Source organism: Coregonus lavaretus (assembly GCF_964263955.1).
Source record: "Coregonus lavaretus genome assembly, contig: HAP1_SCAFFOLD_1676, whole genome shotgun sequence".
NCBI classification, from domain to species: domain Eukaryota; kingdom Metazoa; phylum Chordata; class Actinopteri; order Salmoniformes; family Salmonidae; genus Coregonus; species Coregonus lavaretus.
Window position 1 is genome coordinate 45,893 of NW_028165035.1, and position 26,608 is coordinate 72,500.

The 26,608-nt window shown below is 38.7% G+C and overlaps 1 protein-coding gene across 1 annotated transcript in view; it reads left to right on the top strand.

The window, feature by feature from the left end:
* LOC311116369 (netrin-G1-like) overlaps positions 1 to 26,608 on the top strand; it is a gene marked incomplete at both ends in the record, with an annotated part of 71,538 nt that overhangs the window by 32,185 nt on the left and 12,745 nt on the right. Inside the window, 2 exons of the mRNA XM_084191454.1 lie at positions 18,913 to 18,939; positions 19,452 to 19,496. Of these exons, the coding sequence (XP_084047580.1) occupies positions 18,913 to 18,939; positions 19,452 to 19,496 (72 nt within the window). The remainder of the gene's footprint in view (positions 1 to 18,912; positions 18,940 to 19,451; positions 19,497 to 26,608) is intronic.

A 26,608-nucleotide genomic window follows, 5' to 3' on the forward strand; every position in this document is an offset into this window, starting at 1 on the left:
TGATAGAACTGATAGAACTGTAGGGTTTAATAGAACTGATAGAACTGTAGGGTTTGATAGAACTGATAGAACTGATAGAACTGATAGAACTGATAGAACTGATAGAACTGATAGAACTGATAGAACTGTAGGGTTTAATAGAACTGATAGAACTGATAGAACTGATAGAACTGATAGAACTGATAGAACTGTAGGGTTTGATAGAACTGATAGAACTGATAGAACTGATAGAACTGATAGAACTGATAGAACTGTAGGGTTTGATAGAACTGATAGAACTGATAGAACTGATAGAACTGTAGGGTTTAATAGAACTGATAGAACTGATAGAACTGATAGAACTGATAGAACTGATAGAACTGTAGGGTTTAATAGAACTGATAGAACTGTAGGGTTTGATAGAACTGATAGAACTGATAGAACTGATAGAACTGATAGAACTGATAGAACTGTAGGGTTTGATAGAACTGATAGAACTGATAGAACTGATAGAACTGTAGGGTTTGATAGAACTGATAGAACTGATAGAACTGATAGAACTGATAGAACTGATAGAACTGATAGAACTGATAGAACTGATATAACTGTAGGGTTTAATAGAACTGATAGAACTGATAGAACTGATAGAACTGATAGAACTGATAGAACTGTAGGGTTTAATAGAACTGATAGAACTGATAGAACTGATAGAACTGATAGAACTGATAGAACTGATAGAACTGTAGGGTTTGATAGAACTGATAGAACTGATAGAACTGATAGAACTGATAGAACTGATAGAACTGATAGAACTAATAGAACTGATAGAACTGATAGAACTGATAGAACTGATATAACTGATAGAACTGATAGAACTGTAGGGTTTGATAGAACTGATAGAACTGTAGGGTTTAATAGAACTGATAGAACTGATAGAACTGTAGGGTTTAATAGAACTGATAGAACTGATAGAACTGATAGAACTGATAGAACTGATAGAACTGATAGAACTGATAGAACTGATTGAACTGTAGGGTTTAATAGAACTGATAGAACTGATAGAACTGATAGAACTGTAGGGTTTAATAGAACTGATAGAACTGATAGAACTGATAGAACTGATAGAACTGATAGAACTGATAGAACTGATAGAACTGAAAGAACTGTAGGGTTTAATAGAACTGATAGAACTGATAGAACTGTAGGGTTTAATAGAACTGATAGAACTGATAGAACTGATAGAACTGTAGGGTTTGATAGAACTGATAGAACTGATAGAACTGTAGGGTTTAATAGAACTGATAGAACTGATAGAACTGATAGAACTGTAGGGTTTAATAGAACTGATAGAACTGATAGAACTGTAGGGTTTAATAGAACTGATAGAACTGATAGAACTGATAGAACTGATAGAACTGATAGAACTGTAGGGTTTAATAGAACTGATAGAACTGATAGAACTGATAGAACTGTAGGGTTTGATAGAACTGATAGAACTGATAGAACTGTAGGGTTTAATAGAACTGATAGAACTGATAGAACTGATAGAACTGTAGGGTTTAATAGAACTGATAGAACTGATAGAACTGTAGGGTTTGATAGAACTGATAGAACTGATAGAACTGATAGAACTGTAGGGTTTGATAGAACTGATAGAACTGATAGAACTGATAGAACTGATAGAACTGATAGAACTGTAGGGTTTAATAGAACTGATAGAACTGATAGAACTGTAGGGTTTGATAGAACTGATAGAACTGATAGAACTGATAGAACTGATAGAACTGATAGAACTTATAGAACTGATAGAACTGATAGAACTGATAGAACTGTTGGGTTTGATAGAACTGATAGAACTGATAGAACTGATAGAACTGATAGAACTTATATAACTTATAGAACTGTAGGGTTTAATAGAACTGATAGAACTGATAGAACTGATAGAACTGATAGAACTGATAGAACTGTAGGGTTTAATAGAACTGATAGAACTGATAGAACTGATAGAACTGATAGAACTGATAGAACTGTAGGGTTTGATATAACTGATAGAACTGATAGAACTGATAGAACTGATAGAACTGTAGGGTTTGATAGAACTGATAGAACTGTAGGGTTTAATAGAACTGATAGAACTGATAGAACTGATAGAACTGATAGAACTGATAGAACTGTAGGGTTTGATAGAACTGATAGAACTGATAGAACTGATAGAACTGATAGAACTGATAGAACTGATAGAACTGATAGAACTGTTGGGTTTAATAGAACTGATAGAACTGATAGAACTGTAGGGTTTGATAGAACTGATAGAACTGATAGAACTGTAGGGTTTGATAGAACTGATAGAACTGATAGAACTGTTGGGTTTAATAGAACTGATAGAACTGATAGAACTGATAGAACTGATAGAACTGATAGAACTGATAGAACTGTAGGGTTTAATAGAACTGATAGAACTGATAGAACTGATAGAACTGATAGAACTGATAGAACTGATACAACTGATACAACTGATAGAACTGATAGAACTGATAGAACTGATAGAACTGTAGGGTTTAATAGAACTGATAGAACTGATACAACTGATAGAACTGATAGAACTGATAGAACTGATAGAACTGATAGAACTGATAGAACTGTAGGGTTTAATTGAACTGATAGAACTGATAGAACTGATAGAACTGATAGAACTGATAGAACTGATAGAACTGTAGGGTTTAATAGAACTGATAGAACTGATAGAACTGATAGAACTGATAGAACTGATAGAACTGTAGGGTTTAATAGAACTGATATAACTTATAGAACTGTAAGGTTTGATAGAACTGATAGAACTGATAGAACTGTAGGGTTTAATAGAACTGATAGAACTGATAGAACTGATAGAACTGATAGAACTGATAGAACTGTAGGGTTTAATAGAACTGATAGAACTGATAGAACTGATAGAACTGATAGAACTGATAGAACTGTAGGGTTTGATATAACTGATAGAACTGATAGAACTGATAGAACTGATAGAACTGTAGGGTTTGATAGAACTGATAGAACTGTAGGGTTTAATAGAACTGATAGAACTGATAGAACTGATAGAACTGATAGAACTGATAGAACTGTAGGGTTTGATAGAACTGATAGAACTGATAGAACTGATAGAACTGATAGAACTGATAGAACTGATAGAACTGATAGAACTGTTGGGTTTAATAGAACTGATAGAACTGATAGAACTGTAGGGTTTGATAGAACTGATAGAACTGATAGAACTGTAGGTTTTGATAGAACTGATAGAACTGATAGAACTGTTGGGTTTAATAGAACTGATAGAACTGATAGAACTGATAGAACTGATAGAACTGATAGAACTGATAGAACTGTAGGGTTTAATAGAACTGATAGAACTGATAGAACTGATAGAACTGATAGAACTGATAGAACTGATACAACTGATACAACTGATAGAACTGATAGAACTGATAGAACTGATAGAACTGTAGGGTTTAATAGAACTGATAGAACTGATACAACTGATAGAACTGATAGAACTGATAGAACTGATAGAACTGATAGAACTGATAGAACTGTAGGGTTTAATTGAACTGATAGAACTGATAGAACTGATAGAACTGATAGAACTGATAGAACTGATAGAACTGATAGAACTGTAGGGTTTAATAGAACTGATAGAACTGATAGAACTGATAGAACTGATAGAACTGATAGAACTGTAGGGTTTAATAGAACTGATATAACTTATAGAACTGTAAGGTTTGATAGAACTGATAGAACTGATAGAACTGTAGGGTTTAATAGAACTGATAGAACTGATAGAACTGATAGAACTGATAGAACTGATAGAACTGTAGGGTTTAATAGAACTGATAGAACTGATAGAACTGATAGAACTGATAGAACTGTAGGGTTTAATAGAACTGATAGAACTGATAGAACTGATAGAACTGATAGAACTGATAGAACTGTAGGGTTTAATAGAACTGATAGAACTGATAGAACTGATAGAACTGATAGAACTGATAGAACTGTAGGGTTTGATAGAACTGATAGAACTGATAGAACTGTAGGGTTTAATAGAACTGATAGAACTGATAGAACTGATAGAACTGATAGAACTGTAGGGTTTAATAGAACTGATAGAACTGATAGAACTGATAGAACTGATAGAACTGATAGAACTGTAGGGTTTAATAGAACTGATAGAACTGATAGAACTGATAGAACTGATAGAACTGATAGAACTGTAGGGTTTAATAGAACTGATAGAACTGGTAGAACTGATAGAACTGATAGAACTGTAGGGTTTGATAGAACTGATAGAACTGATAGAACTGATAGAACTGATAGAACTGATAGAACTGATAGAACTGATAGAACTGATAGAACTGATAGAACTGTAAGGTTTAATAGAACTGATAGAACTGATAGAACTGATAGAACTGATAGAACTGATAGAACTGATAGAACTGATAGAACTGTAGGGTTTAATAGAACTGATAGAACTGATAGAACTGATAGAACTGTAGGGTTTAATAGAACTGATAGAACTGATAGAACTGTAGGGTTTAATAGAACTGATAGAACTGATAGAACTGATAGAACTGTAGGGTTTAATAGAACTGATAGAACTGATAGAACTGTAGGGTTTGATAGAACTGATAGAACTGATAGAACTGATAGAACTGTAGGGTTTGATAGAACTGATAGAACTGATAGAACTGATAGAACTGATAGAACTGTAGGGTTTAATAGAACTGATAGAACTGATAGAACTGTAGGGTTTGATAGAACTGATAGAACTGATAGAACTGATAGAACTGATAGAACTTATAGAACTGATAGAACTGATAGAACTGATAGAACTGTAGGGTTTGATAGAACTGATAGAACTGATAGAACTGATAGAACTGATAGAACTTATAGAACTTATAGAACTGTAGGGTTTAATAGAACTGATAGAACTGATAGAACTGATAGAACTGATAGAACTGATAGAACTGTAGGGTTTAATAGAACTGATAGAACTGATAGAACTGATAGAACTGATAGAACTGATAGAACTGTAGGGTTTGATAGAACTGATAGAACTGATAGAACTGATAGAACTTATAGAACTTATAGAACTGTAGGGTTTAATAGAACTGATAGAACTGATAGAACTGATAGAACTGATAGAACTGATAGAACTGTAGGGTTTAATAGAACTGATAGAACTGATAGAACTGATAGAACTGATAGAACTGATAGAACTGTAGGGTTTGATAGAACTGATAGAACTGTAGGGTTTAATAGAACTGATAGAACTGATAGAACTTATAGAACTGATAGAACTGATAGAACTGTAGGGTTTGATAGAACTGATAGAACTGATAGAACTGATAGAACTGATAGAACTGATAGAACTGATAGAACTGATAGAACTGTTGGGTTTAATAGAACTGATAGAACTGATAGAACTGATAGAACTGTAGGGTTTAATAGAACTGATAGAACTGATAGAACTGATAGAACTGATAGAACTGATAGAACTGATAGAACTGTAGGGTTTAATAGAACTGATAGAACTGTAGGGTTTAATAGAACTGATAGAACTGATAGAACTGATAGAACTGATAGAACTGTAGGGTTTAATAGAACTGATAGAACTGATAGAACTGTAGGGTTTAATATAACTGATATAACTTATAGAACTGTAAGGTTTGATAGAACTGATAGAACTGATAAAACTGTAGGGTTTGATAGAACTGATAGAACTGATAGAACTGATAGAACTGATAGAACTGATAGAACTGGTAGAACTGTAGGGTTTGATAGAACTGATAGAACTGATAGAACTGATAGAACTGATAGAACTGATAGAACTGATAGAACTGATAGAACTGATAGAACTGTAGGGTTTGATAGAACTGATAGAACTGATAGAACTGTAGGGTTTGATAGAACTGATAGAACTGATAGAACTGATATAACTGTAGGGTTTGATAGAACTGATAGAACTGATAGAACTGATAGAACTGATAGAACTGATAGAACTGTAGGGTTTGATAGAACTGATAGAACTGATAGAACTGATAGAACTGTAGGGTTTGATAGAACTGATAGAACTGATAGAACTGTAGGGTTTAATAGAACTGATAGAACTGTAGGGTTTGATAGAACTGATAGAACTGATAGAACTGATAGAACTGATAGAACTGATAGAACTGATAGAACTGATAGAACTGTAGGGTTTAATAGAACTGATAGAACTGATAGAACTGATAGAACTGTAGGGTTTGATAGAACTGATAGAACTGATAGAACTGATAGAACTGATAGAACTGATAGAACTGATAGAACTGATAGAACTGTAGGGTTTGATAGAACTGATAGAACTGATAGAACTGATAGAACTGATAGAACTGATAGAACTGTAGGGTTTGATAGAACTGATAGAACTGATAGAACTGATAGAACTGTAGGGTTTAATAGAACTGATAGAACTGATAGAACTGATAGAACTGATAGAACTGATAGAACTGTAGGGTTTAATAGAACTGATAGAACTGTAGGGTTTGATAGAACTGATAGAACTGATAGAACTGATAGAACTGATAGAACTGATAGAACTGTAGGGTTTGATAGAACTGATAGAACTGATAGAACTGATAGAACTGTAGGGTTTGATAGAACTGATAGAACTGATAGAACTGATAGAACTGATAGAACTGATAGAACTGATAGAACTGATAGAACTGATAGAACTGTAGGGTTTAATTGAACTGATAGAACTGATAGAACTGATAGAACTGATAGAACTGATAGAACTGTAGGGTTTAATAGAACTGATAGAACTGATAGAACTGATAGAACTGATAGAACTGATAGAACTGATAGAACTGTAGGGTTTGATAGAACTGATAGAACTGATAGAACTGATAGAACTGATAGAACTGATAGAACTGATAGAACTGATAGAACTAATAGAACTGATAGAACTGATAGAACTGATAGAACTGATAGAACTGATAGAACTGATAGAACTGTAGGGTTTGATAGAACTGATAGAACTGATAGAACTGTAGGGTTTAATAGAACTGATAGAACTGATAGAACTGTAGGGTTTAATAGAACTGATAGAACTGATAGAACTGATAGAACTGATAGAACTGATAGAACTGATAGAACTGATAGAACTGTAGGGTTTAATAGAACTGATAGAACTGATAGAACTGATATAACTGATAGAACTGTAGGGTTTAATAGAACTGATAGAACTGATAGAACTGATAGAACTGATAGAACTGATAGAACTGATAGAACTGATAGAACTGTAGGGTTTAATAGAACTGATAGAACTGATAGAACTGTAGGGTTTAATAGAACTGATAGAACTGATAGAACTGATAGAACTGTAGGGTTTGATAGAACTGATAGAACTGATAGAACTGTAGGGTTTAATAGAACTGATAGAACTGATAGAACTGATAGAACTGTAGGGTTTAATAGAACTGATAGAACTGATAGAACTGTAGGGTTTGATAGAACTGATAGAACTGATAGAACTGATAGAACTGATAGAACTGTAGGGTTTAATAGAACTGATAGAACTGTAGGGTTTGATAGAACTGATAGAACTGATAGAACTGATAGAACTGATAGAACTGATAGAACTGTAGGGTTTGATAGAACTGATAGAACTGATAGAACTGATAGAACTGTAGGGTTTGATAGAACTGATAGAACTGATAGAACTGATAGAACTGATAGAACTGATAGAACTGATAGAACTGATAGAACTGATAGAACTGATATAACTGTAGGGTTTAATTGAACTGATAGAACTGATAGAACTGATAGAACTGATAGAACTGATAGAACTGTAGGGTTTAATAGAACTGATAGAACTGATAGAACTGATAGAACTGATAGAACTGATAGAACTGATAGAACTGTAGGGTTTGATAGAACTGATAGAACTGATAGAACTGATAGAACTGATAGAACTGATAGAACTGATAGAACTGATAGAACTAATAGAACTGATAGAACTGATAGAACTGATAGAACTGATAGAACTGATATAACTGATAGAACTGATAGAACTGTAGGGTTTGATAGAACTGATAGAACTGATAGAACTGTAGGGTTTAATAGAACTGATAGAACTGATAGAACTGTAGGGTTTAATAGAACTGATAGAACTGATAGAACTGATAGAACTGATAGAACTGATAGAACTGATAGAACTGATAGAACTGTAGGGTTTAATAGAACTGATAGAACTGATAGAACTGATATAACTGATAGAACTGTAGGGTTTAATAGAACTGATAGAACTGATAGAACTGATAGAACTGATAGAACTGATAGAACTGATAGAACTGATAGAACTGATAGAACTGATAGAACTGTAGGGTTTAATAGAACTGATAGAACTGATAGAACTGTAGGGTTTAATAGAACTGATAGAACTGATAGAACTGATAGAACTGTAGGGTTTGATAGAACTGATAGAACTGATAGAAATGTAGGGTTTAATAGAACTGATAGAACTGATAGAACTGTAGGGTTTAATAGAACTGATAGAACTGATAGAACTGTAGGGTTTGATAGAACTGATAGAACTGATAGAACTGATAGAACTGTAGGGTTTGATAGAACTGATAGAACTGATAGAACTGATAGAACTGATAGAACTTATAGAACTGATAGAACTGATAGAACTGATAGAACTGTAGGGTTTGATAGAACTGATAGAACTGATAGAACTGATAGAACTGATAGAACTTATAGAACTTATAGAACTGTAGGGTTTAATAGAACTGATAGAACTGATAGAACTGATAGAACTGATAGAACTGATAGAACTGATAGAACTGTAGGGTTTAATAGAACTGATAGAACTGATAGAACTGATAGAACTGATAGAACTGATAGAACTGTAGGGTTTGATAGAACTGATAGAACTGATAGAACTGATAGAACTTATAGAACTTATAGAACTGTAGGGTTTAATAGAACTGATAGAACTGATAGAACTGATAGAACTGATAGAACTGATAGAACTGATAGAACTGTAGGGTTTAATAGAACTGATAGAACTGATAGAACTGAAAGAACTGATAGAACTGATAGAACTGATAGAACTGATAGAACTGATAGAACTGTAGGGTTTGATAGAACTGATAGAACTGATAGAACTGATAGAACTGATAGAACTGATAGAACTGATAGAACTGATAGAACTGTAGGGTTTGATAGAACTGATAGAACTGATAGAACTGATAGAACTGATAGAACTGATAGAACTGATAGAACTGTTGGGTTTAATAGAACTGATAGAACTGATAGAACTGTAGGGTTTAATAGAACTGATAGAACTGATAGAACTGATAGAACTGATAGAACTGTAGGGTTTAATAGAACTGATAGAACTGTAGGGTTTAATAGAACTGATAGAACTGTAGGGTTTAATAGAACTGATAGAACTGATAGAACTGATAGAACTGATAGAACTGTAGGGTTTAATAGAACTGATAGAACTGTAGGGTTTAATAGAACTGATAGAACTGATAGAACTGATAGAACTGATAGAACTGTAGGGTTTAATAGAACTGATAGAACTGATAGAACTGTAGGGTTTAATATAACTGATATAACTTATAGAACTGTAAGGTTTGATAGAACTGATAGAACTGATAAAACTGTAGGGTTTGATAGAACTGATAGAACTGATAGAACTGTAGGGTTTAATAGAACTGATAGAACTGATAGAACTGATAGAACTGATAGAACTGATAGAACTGTAGGGTTTAATAGAACTGATAGAACTGTAGGGTTTAATAGAACTGATAGAACTGTAGGGTTTAATAGAACTGATAGAACTGATAGAACTGATAGAACTGATAGAACTGATAGAACTGATAGAACTGTAGGGTTTAATAGAACTGATAGAACTGATAGAACTGATAGAACTGATAGAACTGTAGGGTTTAATAGAACTGATAGAACTGATAGAACTGATAGAACTGATAGAACTGATAGAACTGATAGAACTGATAGAACTGTAGGGTTTAATAGAACTGATAGAACTGTAGGGTTTAATAGAACTGATAGAACTGATATAACTGTAGGGTTTAATAGAACTGATAGAACTGTAGGGTTTAATAGAACTGATAGAACTGATAGAACTGTAGGGTTTAATAGAACTGATAGAACTGTAGGGTTTAATAGAACTGATAGAACTGATAGAACTGATAGAACTGATAGAACTGTAGGGTTTAATAGAACTGATAGAACTGATAGAACTGTAGGGTTTAATATAACTGATATAACTTATAGAACTGTAAGGTTTGATAGAACTGATAGAACTGATAAAACTGTAGGGTTTGATAGAACTGATAGAACTGATAGAACTGTAGGGTTTAATAGAACTGATAGAACTGATAGAACTGATAGAACTGATAGAACTGATAGAACTGATAGAACTGTAGGGTTTAATAGAACTGATAGAACTGTAGGGTTTAATAGAACTGATAGAACTGTAGGGTTTAATAGAACTGATAGAACTGATAGAACTGATAGAACTGATAGAACTGATAGAACTGATAGAACTGTAGGGTTTAATAGAACTGATAGAACTGATAGAACTGATAGAACTGATAGAACTGTAGGGTTTAATAGAACTGATAGAACTGATAGAACTGATAGAACTGATAGAACTGATAGAACTGATAGAACTGTAGGGTTTAATAGAACTGATAGAACTGTAGGGTTTAATAGAACTGATAGAACTGATAGAACTGTAGGGTTTGATAGAACTGATAGAACTGATAGAACTGATAGAACTGTGAAATGGCAACCTTTGTCTATCCTTCCTGTGTGAGGCCTGAACAGTTAAATGAAGGTCTGAAGAGCACTGGGTCAAATGCAAGGTTTCATTCAAGGAGGGTAGTGCTTCTTGCAACAGGCCTGCAGCCCACTCCAATGCATTACAGCTCAAAAAACCGCTGGAGTACACCTCTGTCTCTCAATATTGGCCACCATGTAATTGAATATTTGAGTGTTATAAAAGTGTACTATACCTGAAAAGTTTGTGTGGTTTAGGTTAATTGTCTAGCCATTTTGCCTCTGCCTGTAAAGCAGCAGAAATCATGTATGGCATGTGTATGTTTGCAAGCTAGTTGGAAACTTTGTAAAGTCGCCTAAATATTATGGGATGTTCTGTATTTCTTTTCTCCAACCAACATACCCAAGCTAGCTAATAATATACCCTTTTCAACGTTGATTTTAAGACTGTTTAATCACGATTGGTGCTGGAAAGCAACCATACAGACATTGATGGACGGACCACAGCTCAAACATATTAGTAGGGATAGGGATGTTAGTAGGGATAGGGATGTTAGTAGCGATAGGGATGTTAGTAGGGATAGGGATGTTAGTAGCGATAGGGATGTTAGTAGGGATAGGGATGTTAGTAGGGATAGGGATGTTAGTAGAGACAGCGATGTTAGTAGGGATAGGGATGTTAGTAGGGATAGGGATGTTAGTAGGGATAGGGATAGGGATGTTAGTAGGGATAGGGATGTTAGTAGGGATAGGGATGTTAGTAGGGACAGGGATGTTAGTAGGGATAGGGATGTTAGTAGGGATAGGGATGTTAGTAGGGACAGGGATGTTAGTAGGGATAGGGATGTTAGTAGGGACAGGGATGTTAGTAGGGATAGGGATGTTAGTAGGGATAGGGATGTTAGTAGGGATAGGGATGTTAGTAGGGACAGGGATGTTAGTAGGGATAGGGATGTTAGCAGGGATAGGGATGTTAGTAGAGACAGGGATGTTAGTAGGGATAGGGATGTTAGTAGGGATAGGGATGTTAGTAGGGATAGGGATGTTAGTAGGGATAGGGATGTTAGTAGCGATAGGGATGTTAGTAGGGATAGGGATGTTAGTAGGTATAGGGATGTTAGTAGGGATAGGGATGTTAGTAGCGATAGGGATGTTAGTAGGGATAGGAATGTTAGTAGGGACAGGGATGTTAGTAGGGATAGGGATGTTAGTAGGGATAGGGATGTTAGTAGCGATAGGGATGTTAGTAGGGATAGGGATGTTAGTAGGGATAGGGATGTTAGTAGGGATAGGGATGTTAGTAGGGATATGGATGTTAGTAGGGTCAGGGATGTTAGTAGGGACAGGGATGTTAGTAGCGATAGGGATGTTAGTAGGGATAGGGATGTTAGTAGGGATAGGGATGTTAGTAGAGACAGGGATGTTAGTAGGGATAGGGACGTTAGTAGGGATAGGGATGTTAGTAGGGATAGGGATGTTAGTAGAGACAGGGATGTTAGTAGAGACAGGGGTGTTAGTAGGGATAGGGATGTTAGTAGGGATAGGGATGTTAGTAGGGACAGGGATGTTAGTAGGGATGGGGACGTTAGTAGGGATAGGGATGTTAGTAGGGATAGGGATGTTAGTAGAGACAGGGATGTTAGTAGGGATAGGGACGTTAGTAGGGATAGGGATGTTAGTAGGGATAGGGATGTTAGTAGAGACAGGGATGTTAGTAGGGATAGGGACGTTAGTAGAGACAGGGATGTTAGTAGGGATAGGGATGTTAGTAGGGATAGGGTGTTGTTAGTAGGGATAGGGATGTTAGTAGGGATATGGATGTTAGTAGGGTCAGGGATGTTAGTAGGGACAGGGATGTTAGTAGCGATAGGGATGGTAGTAGGGATAGGGATGTTAGTAGGGACAGGGATGTTAGTAGGGATAGGGATGTTAGTAGCGATAGGGATGTTAGTAGAGAAAGGGATGTTAGTAGGGATAGGGACGTTAGTAGAGATAGGGATGTTAGTAGGGATAGGGATGTTAGTAGAGACAGGGATGTTAGTAGGGATAGGGACGTTAGTAGGGATAGGGATGTTAGTAGGGATAGGGATGTTAGTAGGGACAGGGATGTTAGTAGGGACAGGGATGTTAGTAGGGATAGGGATGTTAGCAGGGATAGGGATGTTAGTAGAGACAGGGATGTTAGTAGGGATAGGGACGTTAGTAGAGACAGGGATGTTAGTAGGGATAGGGATGTTAGTAGGGATAGGGTGTTGTTAGTAGGGATAGGGATGTTAGTAGGGATAGGGATGTTAGTAGGGACAGGGATGTTAGTAGGGATAGGGATGTTAGTAGGGATAGGGTGTTGTTAGTAGGGATAGGGATGTTAGTAGGGATAGGGATGTTAGTAGGGATAGGGATGTTAGTAGGGATAGGGTGTTGTTAGTAGGGATACTCTGTACTTTTACCAAATGTTAGAACATTGTGTGTGAAATCCTATCTTAGAAATGCAGGGCAAGTTGTCTAACCCATTCCAGAATAACTAAACTCTTTTTTTTGTGTTGTTGATTGATTTTGTTCTCAGAACATTGCAATTTCCATCCTCTGATTCTGTAGACACTTTGCCATTTGAAGGCCATGATTATCATCAGCGCTTGGCCCATCAACAAGGAAGACTTTGTGTTTGGCCCATTGGGAATGAGTGCTTGGTTAGACCCATGCAGTGTCGCATCCCTAATTCGCTGTCTGTCTGTTGGCCCACTGCTGTGAATCAGTGGACACTGTGGAGTAGCTAAAGCTGAAAATAGTCCCTGAAAAGAGACCGACAATCTTTTGGTAAAAGCAAGGGTTTGCGATTGATTAATACCAAACTCTAAAGGAAGCTGTTGTAAGAGTTGGGTCTCAAATACCCATTTCAATCTCTTCCCACTGGGCAAATTCCCACGTCATTCCAATGTGGAAATTTGGGTAATATTTGTTTGAGACGTTGATCAGTGAGATTTGAATCTTTATTCACCCACTCGAAAAGACAGCCAGAAGTTAGTTGAATTCCCAATGTGTTATCACTATGCTTTCAACCATCTAAAAGCACAACCAAATTCCAATGGAAAAACAATGTCAGGTATTTTTTAAAATCTTTTTTTGAAACAGATTAATGTGTTATCACTGTGCTTCATCTAATAGCAGAACCAAATTACCTGGATTGCAGTTGAGATCACATTAAAAGTACATGGTGCAAGTGATCAATGCTGTTCGAGATTCTGTGCAGATTATTACAGCAATTGTGAAGATCTTCACAGACCTGCAACCATTGCATTCTATGTTGAACATGCATGCTTTCTATGATTACATAAGACATTTACAGTTAGGTTACAGTAGGCTAACCTTAAAATGTTACTCATTTTAAGGTTGAATAAATATTGTTGGGCCTACGTTAATATAGAAATGATATCTGCCATTTATCAGACGCTTTTAAAATCTGAAGCGATTTACAGTCATGCTTGCATACATTTTACATATGGGTGGTCCCGGGAATAAACCCCACTACCCTGGCATGACAAGCGCCATGTTCTATCAACTGAGCTACAAATAACTAGTTTGTAAGATAGCCTTAACTTTATGCTATTTACTGTGTAGTAATATTGAATTGTGTTTGGTTGACAACGCAACCAAATACTGTATCATTATTTAAAAGATATCTAATGCTTTGATAGTTTCATCTGAGCCACTGGCTTAGCGTGGTGCCAGGACAACAACCTCTCCTTCAACGTCAGCAATCAAAGGAACTGATCGCGGACTACAGGAAACGGAGGGCCGAGCATGCCCCCATCCACATCAATGGGGCTGTAGTGGAGCGGGGTCCAGATCACTAAGGAATTAACATGGTCCACACACACCAACACAGTCGTGAAGAGGGCACGACAGCACCTCTTCACCCTCAGGAGGCTGAAAATATTTTGGCATGGGACCCTCAGATCCTCAAGAAGTTCTACAGCTGCACCATCGAGAGCATCTTGACTGGCTGCATCACCGCCTGGTATGGCAACTGCACCGCCCTCGATCGCACGGCGCTACAGAGGGTGAGCTCCCTATCCTCCAGGACCTCTATAAAATTGTGAAAGAGCCCAGCCACCCAAGCCATAGATTGTTCACTGCTACCGCATGGCAAGCGGTACCGGAGCTCCAAGTCTAGGACCAAAAAGGCACCTAAACAGCTTCTACCCCCAAGACTGCTGAACAGTTAATCAAATGGGTATCCGGACTATGTCATTGACCTTTTTTTTGCACTGACTCTCTTGCACTCACTGGAATCTGCCCAAACACTCACACATACGTAAACTGACACTCCAACACACACACACACACACACACACACAGACACACACATACACACACATTACATACACTCACACACACAAAACACACACACACATTCATATTGACGCCACACACACAACACATTTTCACACTTTCCACATACGCTGCTGCTGCTCTGTTTTTTATCTATCCTGTTGCCTAGTCACTTTAACACCTACCTACTTGTACATATTACCTCAACTACCTTGTACCCCTCCACATTGACTCGGTACGGGTATATAACCTCGTTATTGTTGTTTATTTTGTTGTTATTTTCTATTTTCATTTGCTAATTTTCTTACTTTTTATCTTAAATACAATTGTATTGATTTGATTTGATTCGATCCTAGTCTTTAACTTTTATTTTTGGTTTAGTTGGAGACGTGAATTCAACATATCATTTCTTAACTTGTCTACAAGTTAATAGGCTATTTTCTGTATCGAATTGTGTTTAGTTGTCAAAACAACCAAATATCAACTTTAAAATGCCTTCAAAGTTTTATTAAATTTGATTTAGTCCTATTTTGGTTGAGATGGAGACGTAAATCCAACATATCAATTATTAATTTGTAGACAAACTGGAATTAAAGCCAGACTATGTCAGTGGCACAGATGGAACTATCCAAGCAGAAGGTTCATCTCCTTCAAATGTTGATATTTGGTTGCGTTGACAACCAAACACAATTTAATATCCAGTTTGGCTACAAATTAATAGTTGATATGTTGGATTCCCGTCTCCATCTCAACCAAAAATCTAAGTTCAAGAATAAGTCTAAATCTAATCTAATAAAACGTTAAATGCACTTTAAATAAAGTTGTATTTGATTTATTCCTATTCTTTCACTTATATTTTTGGTTGAGATAAAGATGTGAATCCAACATATTAACGATTAACTTTACAATCAACCAAAAGCTTAAAACCCTAGGCCTATATGTATTGTTTATTTTTAGTTGAACCCTGGGTTGAATTGAAACAACAGCAAATACTATATAGATGAAAATAGTATCATTGACGCTATATGACTTATAAAGCATGGTTACTGTAATGAATACTCGGACAGAGTGGTAAGATCCAATCGCAGAATAGCGATGCTTTATTAGAGTACAGACAAGGGAATAGCTTAATCGTAGTCGGGCGGGCTGTGGTCAAAACCGGGCCAGGCAGAGACAGGCAGAGGTACCAAGGGAGCGGGCGTAGTCGTAGTCGAGGGCACAGGCACAGGGTCAGAGTACGGTAATCACTGGGATAAACAAGCAGAGGGTTAAGCAATACGGGGAGTCAAACAACAAGGCACAGGTCGGATACACGGGTAATCAAAAACAACAAACTCTCTCTCTCTCTCTCTCTCTCTCGGAACAAAACGCTTAGCAAGTCACAATGGAACAATACCTCGCACCGACTGAGCTTCTGAGCACACCTTATATCCTACACTAATTACTGACAGGTGTGCTCAGAACTCAGGTGAACCAGATCGAGTCTGATGACTCCCCCTCTCTGTAGATCGGGGAAGTGTCAGACTCTGTCTAGACCCAGCCAACCCCCGATCCCTTACAGTTACATTTCATTTGCTCTGTTAAATCTACCCTATGGAATGATTTCTATGGCAACAGTGAATATATTGAGTTATTACGAGATCTCTCAATAATCATTCTCACGATAGCACATTGGTAGTAGTCAATGACAAATATCAAAGCTAGGCTTGGTTAAATCCCTGGATGGGAGACCAAATGAATAGCTGTAGATAGATCGACTCTCCAGTAGGAGGTGCTACCCAGCCTATTGTTTTTCTGATAGTGGATATTACGATGATCTGAAGTTGTTTCAAAGGTATAAACTCAACATGTTTTATACAAGGTTTGGCTATGTTGAAAATTGGTTACAATGATGACATACATAATCCTGTGTTTGAAATTTCATAAAAAAAACAACAGTTGATGACTTTTTGAAATCCAATGTACAGTATTTTCCACGTAGATTCCATGTCACAATACGTTGACAAATTACGTTGAAACAATGTTGATTCAACCAGTTTGTGCCAAGTGTGTTCTTACATGATTTTTCTTATTTTATACAGTCCCTTCGGAAAGTATTTAGACCCCTTGACTTTTTCCACATTTTGTTACGTTACAGACTTTTTCTAAAATTGATTTTTTTTTTTATATAATCCTCAGCGATCTACACACAACACCTCATAATGACAAAGCAAAAACAGGTTTTTAGAAATCTTTGCTAATTTATATAATAAAAATATATATACCTTATTTACATAAGTATTCAGACCGATTGCTATGAGACTTGAAATTGAGCTCAGGTGCATCCTGTTTCCATTGATCTTCCTTGAGATGTTTCTACAACTTGATTGGAGTCCACCTGTGGTAAATTCAATTGATTGGACATGATTTGGAAAGGCACACACCTGTCTATATCAGGTCCCACAGTTGACAGTGCATGTCAGAGCAAAAACCAAGCCATGAAGTCGAAGGAATTGTCCATAGTGGTCCGAGACAGGATTGTGATGAGGCACTGATCTGGGGAAGGGTACCAAAAAAATTATGCAGCATTGAAGGTCCCCTAGAACACAGTGGCATCCATCATTCTTAAATGGAAGAAGTTTGGAACCACCAAGACTCTTCCTAGAGCTGGCCGCCCGGCCAAACTGAGCAATCGGGGGAAGAAGGGCCTTGGTCAGGGAGGTGACCAAGAACCCAATGGTCACTCTGACAGAGCTCCAGAGTTCTTCTGTGGAGATTGGAGAACCTTCTAGAAGGACAACCATCTCTTCAGCACTCCACCAATCAGGCCTTTATGGTAGAGTGGCCAGACAGAAGCCACTCCTCAGTAAAAGGCACATGACAGCCCGCTTGGAGTTTGACAAAAGGCAACTAAAGAGTCTCAGACCGTGAGAAAGAAGATTATTTGGTCCGATGAAACCAAGATTGAACTCTTTGGCCTGAATGTCAAGCGTCACTTCTGGAGGAAACCTGGCACCAGCCATACGGTGAAGAGTGATGGTGGCAGCATCATGCTGTGGGGATGCTTTTCAGCGGCAGGGACTGGGAGACTAGTCGGGATCGAGGCAAAGATGAACAGAGCAAACTACAGAGAGATCCTTGATGAAAACCTGCTCCAGAGCACTCAGGACCTCAGACTGGGATGAATGTTCACCTTCTAATAGGACAACAACCCTAAGGACAACACAGGAGTGGCTTCGGGACAAATCTCTGAATGTCCTTGAGTGGCCCAGCCAGAGCCCGGACTTGAACCCGATCGAACATCTCTGGAGAGACCTGAAAATAGCTGTGCAGCAACGCTCCCCGTCCAACCTGACGGAGCTTGAGAGGATCTGCAGAGAAGAATAGGAGAAACTCCCCAAAAAACAGGTGTGCCAAGCTTGTAGCGTCATACCCAAGAAGACTCAAGGCTGTAATCGCTGCCAAAGGTGCTTCAACAAAGTACTGAGTAAAGGGTCTGAATACATATGTAAATGTGATATAGAAATATTTTTTACAAATAATTTTAGAATAAGGCTGTAACCTAACAAAATGTGGAAAAAGTCAAGGTGTCTGAATACTTTCCGAAGGCACTGTGTATACTGTATATATTCTGTATCTTCGTGAATGTTCAGTTTAGTTTGTTTCTACTCTGATATTTTAAGGGGGTAAAAGATAAAAGAACATACTCATGTCTCTTTCTCTCTCTGTCATTTAAAAATATATATATTTCTCTCCTTTCATTCTTTTTCTCCATAGGTATCCATAGCAGTCATGGGCCAGGGCGTAAGTAAATCAACATTTACTACATTTATAATCTTCATATTTTATATAAAGACATTATCGTTTGTCGATGCTCCCAGAAATTCATTCTAAAGAAATGACGTGTCGTTTTTAGCATGGGCCTCAGTGCTCGTTCCCCAAACAGGGTAGGTTACACCTTGACGATGAACATCCTTTAGATAGATATGCTTCTTCAGCCTCTCAAAATGTCTACTCACTCATGTTGCATGCAAGAAGTCATTCGTTCTTGGAGATCCAAGTCCCTAAAGCACAAACCAATGACTATTACCATTATCATAGTTGGTATCAAAATGGAAAATGAGTCTAGAGTATTTTGATGGAGATTACACACACTGCTACTGTCTCTATATAACAGTCATGCATGCAACATCATCAGGACTGACTTCAGTGAGATAGCTGTGCATGCTGTCTATGTGCATTCAATTAATCCAGTATGAACTATCTGATAGCATAAAGTAACTGTCACTTATATGACCTCTCCCATCTTTACACAGATCGAGCTAACGCTTCATCTCTAGGTGTTGCAAACCGTAATCAAGGTAGGCTAAAATTGAGGTTGATTTGATTCTCACTAAACTGAACACACATACACACTCCAGACGTTCTGATCCAGACCTCTGAAAAGTCCACATTAGCGGACATCCAATGATCACCTTCACCTCTCCTCAGCTCTCTCCCTCTCTCCCTCCCTCTCTCACTCGCTCTTAGACCGCTTTGATCAGGCACTCCATCTTAATTACCCACAATCCTCTCCATGGGGGCTTCCCCTCCACTGAGAGAGAGATGGAGAAGAGAGGAGAGAGAGAGAGTAGAGAGAGAGAGAGAGAGTAGAGAGAGAGAGAGAGTAGAGAGAGAGAGTAGAGAGAGAGAGTAGAGAGAGAGAGAGAGAGAGAGAGAGAGAGAGAGAGAGAGAGAGAGAGAGAGAGAGAGAGAGAGAGAGAGAGAGAGAGAGAGAGAGAGAGAGAGAGAGAGAGAGAGAGAGAGAGAGAGAGAGAGAGACTGACTGACTGCTGACAAAGCTACTGGTAACTACCCCAAGATGTATAATCTCTGTTGTTTCCAATGGGAGCAAATGAAGCACAGTGGACAGAACAAGCAAGGAGGTGGGAATAACCAAGAACAAGCTATTGGCGTGTTTTAGCATGTATTTGCATATTTCCGATAGGTAACACCTACTCTGTGTCTCATATTATTTAATGTAAGACAGCTCAGGAAATATTTGTGCTTTTTTTTTTGACCCATATTTAACCCCTTATTTTTGTTGCCACAAAACTACCTCCATACTTCCATTTGTATGGGTTACCTTCAGACGAGTCCTGTGACACTAGTGGGAGTCGTAGAGCAAAACCTGAGAACACCATCATATTTGTGAGAGTCATATTAGTTTGTGGCTCAAACGGTTTGGACGCTACAGACAGAATTAGGCACTTCAGCATTACCCGACTTCAGACAAAAAATAATAATGATGTGCATGGCCATATTTCTTATTACAGCATATTGGATGACTGTCATTCATATTCCATTCACCCAGCTCAATGTAACAGCGATAGGTTTAGGTTACTACATATGAGTAACATTTTCCCTATACCCATCATGAGGTTGCTACAATGAAAGTTTACAACGTAGGTCCACACAGGTCAAGAGAAACATTTGAGTAATCAAGGTGACAGACAGTGACACATTCAATACGCCTTGCACACTCTTGCCTGCATCTAGCTGATCTAGGGTGTAATCATTAGTCTAAGAGTTGCAAATGAGAGTTTCTATTGGACAAATTCAGGTATGTTTATCCCCGTTTCGTTCTGTTTGCTTCCGTTTAAGAAACGTTTTTTCAAAATGTCTTAAACGGAATGAATACACCCCTGATCACACGCAAACACAGTTCACTTTCATAGCAGACACATACAAACAGCATCTCTCAACTTTTCCCTTCGCTTGTGGGCTTCAGCGCACAACACTGCACAACAGCTGTCTGTGACCAGGCAAAAAAAAGTTTCCAAGCCAAACCTTCATATCATAACCGCTACCTGCTACACACAGCCTATTTCGTTGTCACCATATTAGCTAACGTCAGTCATCATAGCTATTAGAACTAATGCGTTAGTAAACCCGCTACAATCATGCAGTACAGTGTACAGTTAGCGAGCAGTTTAGCAGTTACACTGGTGGGCCCAGCCAGCAATAAATACATTAATAAAACCAAAAGCTTACTTTGACTTGGAAAAGTTCCAGTGTTGGATAGCCATAGCCTCCCTCTCTGTTTGAGCCAGGTGTTTGAGCTAAACTACACTGAACAAAAATATAAATGCACCATGCAACAATTTCAAAGATTTTACAGAGTTACTGTTCATTTAAGGAATTCAGTAAATTGCAATAAATTCATTAGGCCCTAATCTATGGATTTCACATGACTGGAAATACAGACATGCATATGTTGGTCACGGATACCTTAAAAAAAAGAGCATCCCAAACATGCTCAATGGGTGACAGGAATTGTGTACAGATCCTTGCGATATGGGGCCATTCATTATCATGCTGGGCAGTGCAAATAGTCTGGGTAGCCATGATTAGCTGTTCAGGAGACTTATGGCTTGGGGGTAGAATCTGTTGAGAAGCCTTTTGGACCTAGACTTGGCGCTCCGGTACCGCTTGCCGTGCAGTAGCAGAGAGAACAGTCTACGACTAGGGTGGCTGGAGTCTTTGACAATTTTTAGGGCCTTCCTCTGACACCGCCTGGTATAGAGGTCCTGGATGGCAGGAAGCTTGGCCCCAGTGATGTACTGGGCCGTACGCACTACCCTCTGTATTGCCTTGCGGTCGGAGGCCGAGCAGTTGCCATACCAGGCGGTGATGCAACCAGTCAGGATGCTCTCGATGGTGCAGCTGTAGAACTTATTGAGGATCTGAGGACCCATGCCAAATCTTTTCAATCTCCTGAGGGGGAATAGGCTTTGTCGTGCCCTCTTCACGACTGTCTTGGTGTGTTTGGACCATGATAGTTTGTTGGTGATGTGGACAACAAGGAACTTGAAGCTCTCAACCTGTTCCACTACCCGTCGATGAGAATGGGGGCATGCTCAGTCCTCTTTTTTTCCTGTAGTCCACAATCATCTCCTTTGTCTTGATCACGTTGAGGGAGAGGTTGTTATCCTGGCACCACACGGCCAGGTCTCTGACCTCCTCCCTATAGTCTCATCGTTGTCGGTGATCAGGCCTACCACTGTTGTGTCGTCGGCAAACTTAATGATGGTGATGGAGTCGTGCCTGGCCATGCAGTCATGGGTGAACAGGGAGTACAGGAGGGGACTGAGCACGCACCCCTGAGGGGCCCCAGTGTTGAGTATCAGCGTTGCAGATGTGTTGTTGCCTACCCTTACCACCTGGGGGCGGCCCGTCAGGAAGTCCAGGATCCAGTTGCAGAGGGAGGTGTTTAGTCCCAGGATCCTTAGCTTAGTGATGAGCTTTGAAGTCACTACGGTGTTGAACGCTGAGCTGTAGTCAATGAATAGCATTCTCACGTAGGTGTTCCTCTTGTCCAGGTGGGAAAGGGCAGTGTGGAATGCAATAGAGATTGCATCATCTGTGGATCTGTTGGGGCGGTATGCAAATGGGAGTGGGTCTAGGGTTTCTGGGATAATGGTGTTGATGTGAGCCATGACCAGTCTTTCAAAGCACTTCATGGCTACAGACATGAGTGCTACGGGTCGGTAGTCATTTAGGCAGGTTATCTTAGTGTCCTTGGGCACAGAGACTATGGTGGTCTGCTTGAAACACATTGGTATTACAGACTCAGTCAGGGACATGTTGAAAATGTCAGTGAAGACACTTGCCAGTTGGTCAGCACATGCTCGGAGTACACGTCCTGGTAATCCGTCTGGCCCTGCGGCCTTGTGAATGTTGACCTACTTAAAAGTCTTACTCACATCAGCTATGGAGAGCGTGATCACATAGTCATCCGGAACAGCTGATACTCTCATGCATGCCTCAGTGTTGCTTGCCTCGAAGCGAGCATAGAAGTGATTTAGCTCATCTGGTAGGCTTGTGTCACTGGGCAGCTCGCAGCTGTTCTTCCCTTTGTAGTCTGTAAGAGTTTTCAAGCCCTGCCACATCCGACGAGTGTCAGAGCCGGTGTAGTACGATTCAATCTTAGTCCTGTGTTGACTCTTTGCCTGTTTGATGGTTTGTCGGAGGGCATAGCGGGATTTCTTATAAGCGTCCGGGTTAGAGTCCCGCTCCTTGAAAGCGGCAGCTCTACCCTATAGCTCAGTGCGGATGTTGCCTGTTATCCATGGCTTCTGGTTGGGGTATGTACAGAGTGCTGTTGAGGCTACTGTAGACCTTCATTGCGAAACTGTGTGTTTTAATCAATTATTGGTTGATGTGAATATATTTTGTATAGTTGTATCTAAAAAGGAGAACTTATTTGACTTCTACGGGATCGGTGTCCCGTATACGGGACGGTTGAGCTGACGTGCACTAATGTGATTAGCATGACTGTTGTAAGTAACAGCAAACTTTCCAGGACATACAGTTGGAGTCGGAGGTTTACATACACTTAGGTTGGACTCATTAAACTTTATTAACATATCATTTTTGTATGTTCTCTATAGTTATGTACTTGAAAATGTATCAATTGACCAATTCGGCACATTTGGGCAGACTTTATACAAAATAGTCCAGTATTGCAATGCTTCACTGGATCAATCTGAAACTTTGCACACACATGGATGCCATCTAGCGGCCAGAATCTAAATTGCACATAAACTGCAATATTATAATGTGGCCTTTCTCTTGCATTTCAAAGATGACGGAACAAAACAATAAATAGAAAATGCATGTTTTTTTATTTGTATTATCTTTTACCAGATCTAATGTGTTATATTTTCCTACGTTAATTTCACATTTCCACAAACTTCAAAGTGTTTCCTTTCAAATGGTATCAAGAATATGCATATCCTTGCTTCAGGTCCTGAGCTACAGGCAGTTAGATTTGGGTGTCATTTTAGGCGGAAATTGAAATAAGGGTCCGATCCTTAAGAGGTTAATGTTTCACTATTTTTATTTTTATGAAATTCACTGAGGAGGATGGTCCTCCCCTTCCTTCTCTGAGGAGCCTCCTCTGATTGTGCAAAAAACCTGATTTTTCCAGCTTAAACTGACAGATTTTTTTATTTTGTTACATAGATTGACGCAAGACTCTAAATTAAACAATGCAATTAAAAAAAACTTTGGCAAAGGGTCAAGTCTACATAACTTAGTGCACTCTGTTCGTAACAGATTTTTGTTTTGTGAACAGAAAACTGTATTGAGATCGAATGTTTCATTAGCTAGGTTCACAATTGGCGACAGATTTACATGCGAGTATTCTAAAATATACATAAAAACAATAAACGCATTTTCCCACCAGAGATGTGTTTCCATGTTGCGGATACAAGGTTGTGCGTGATGACATAATGCACATACAAAAATAACTTTTTATGGTTAAATTCTCATGTACCGAATATTTCTTTTTACATGCGTTTTCATTCTTTGTGAGAGGACCACACAACATATCACGACTCCAAGTTTACTTCATATGGTTCTTACTATATCAATATTTCCGACCATTTCTCACATTAATCATTTTACAGACACAAAAAGAGCCCACCTTGTCTAGCGTATTTTGTTTTGTCGACATTTGGAAAGTTTACCAATAAATTTGCTGTTTCCGTCAGGCCTGTCATGACATGTATTATTCGACTTTACTTTAAAAAAGGTTGGATGTAAACCTGGTTAGTGATGATAAACTAGCAGGACTTCGACCATGTTTCATCTAGCTCCATCTTCTCCCAGTTCCTGCCGCTGGACTTCCTCCCATATTTGGTAGTGAGTGGAAGTTCCTAACGGATGCTTCAGATGTGTATGTGTGTCTGGGTTTACCCTTTTGTCTCTGCTACTGTTGGGTTTATGCAGATTGTTCTGCAGCTATCCCTGGTTAATCCCTGTGCACAGATCTCCTGTCTGTCTGTTGTCTGTGTAAAAAGTGTTGCAGCGATGGTCGCTCCATGCCTGCCCCCCCCCATCACAGCCCTCACAGCCCAAAGACAGAAACGAGAAGGAGACTTTTAGGATTTCCAGGATCAAGGAAAAGCAGATATATTCTTCAGCTGTTGAATTCCATCTCTTTCTCCCAGAGCTGTATGGTGTGTGTGTGTGTGGGTGTGTGTGTGTGTGTGTGTGTGTGTGTGTGTATTTCAGCTATTTCTCTATTTCTACAGTTTTAAATCTCTCTAGGTCTCTCAGCCATTTCTCTATTTTTACAGCATTAAATATCTATGTATCACTCAGCCATTTCTATAAAATCTCCCCCCCCCCCCCCCTCTCTCTCTCTCTCTCTCTCTCTCTCTCTCTCTCTCTCTCTCTCTATATATATATATATATATATATATATATATATATATATATATATATATATATATATATATATATATATACAGTGGGGGGGAAAAGTATTTAGTCAGCCACCAATTCTGCAAGTTCTCCCACTTAAAAAGATGAGAGAGGCCTGTAATTTTCATCATAGGTACACGTCAACTATGACAGACAAAATGAGGAAAAAAAATCCAGAAAATCACATTGTGGGATTTTTAATGAATTTATTTGCAAATTATGGTGGAAAATAAGTATTTGGTCAATAACAAAAGTTTCTCAATACCTTGTTATATACCCTTTGTTGGCAATGACACAGGTCAAACGTTTTCTGTAAGTCTTCATTCCTCCATGGAGATCTCCTCAAGAGCAGTGATGTTTTGGGGCTGTCGCTGGGCAACACAGACTTTCAACTCCCTCCAAAGATTTTCTATGGGGTTGAGATCTGGAGACTGGCTAGGCCACTCCAGGACCTTGAAATGCTTCTTACGAAGCCACTCCTTCGTTGCCCGGGCGGTGTGTTTGGGATCATTGTCATGCTGAAAGACCCAGCCACGTTTCATCTTCAATGCCCTTGCTGATAGAAGGAGGTTTTCACTAAAAATCTCACGATACATGGCCCCATTCATTCTTTCCTTTACACGGATCAGTCGTCCTGGTCCCTTTGCAGAAAAACAGCCCCAAAGCATGATGTTTCCACCCCCATGCTTCACAGTAGGTATGGTGTTCTTTGGATGCAACACAGCATTCTTTGTCCTCCAAACACGACGAGTTGAGTTTTTACCAAATAGTTCTATTTTGGTTTCATCTGACCATATGACATTCTCCCAATCCTCTTCTGGATCATCCAAATGCACTCTAGCAAACTTCAGACGGGCCTGGACATGTACTGGCTTAAGCAGGGGGACACGTCTGGCACTGCAGAATTTTGTTTCTGGTGTCCTTTGACAGCTCTTTGGTCTTGGCCATAGTGGAGTTTGGAGTGTGACTGTTTGAGGTTGTGGACAGGTGTCTTTTATTCTGATAACAAGTTCAAACAGGTGCCATTAATACAGGTAACGAATGGAGGACAGAGGAGCCTCTTAAAGAAGAAGTTACAGGTCTGTGAGAGCCAGACATCTTGCTTGTTTGTAGGTGACCAAATACTTATTTTCCACCATAATTTGCAAATAAATTCATTAAAAATCCTACAATGTGATTTTCTGGATTTTTTTTCCTCAATTTGTCTGTCATAGTTGACGTG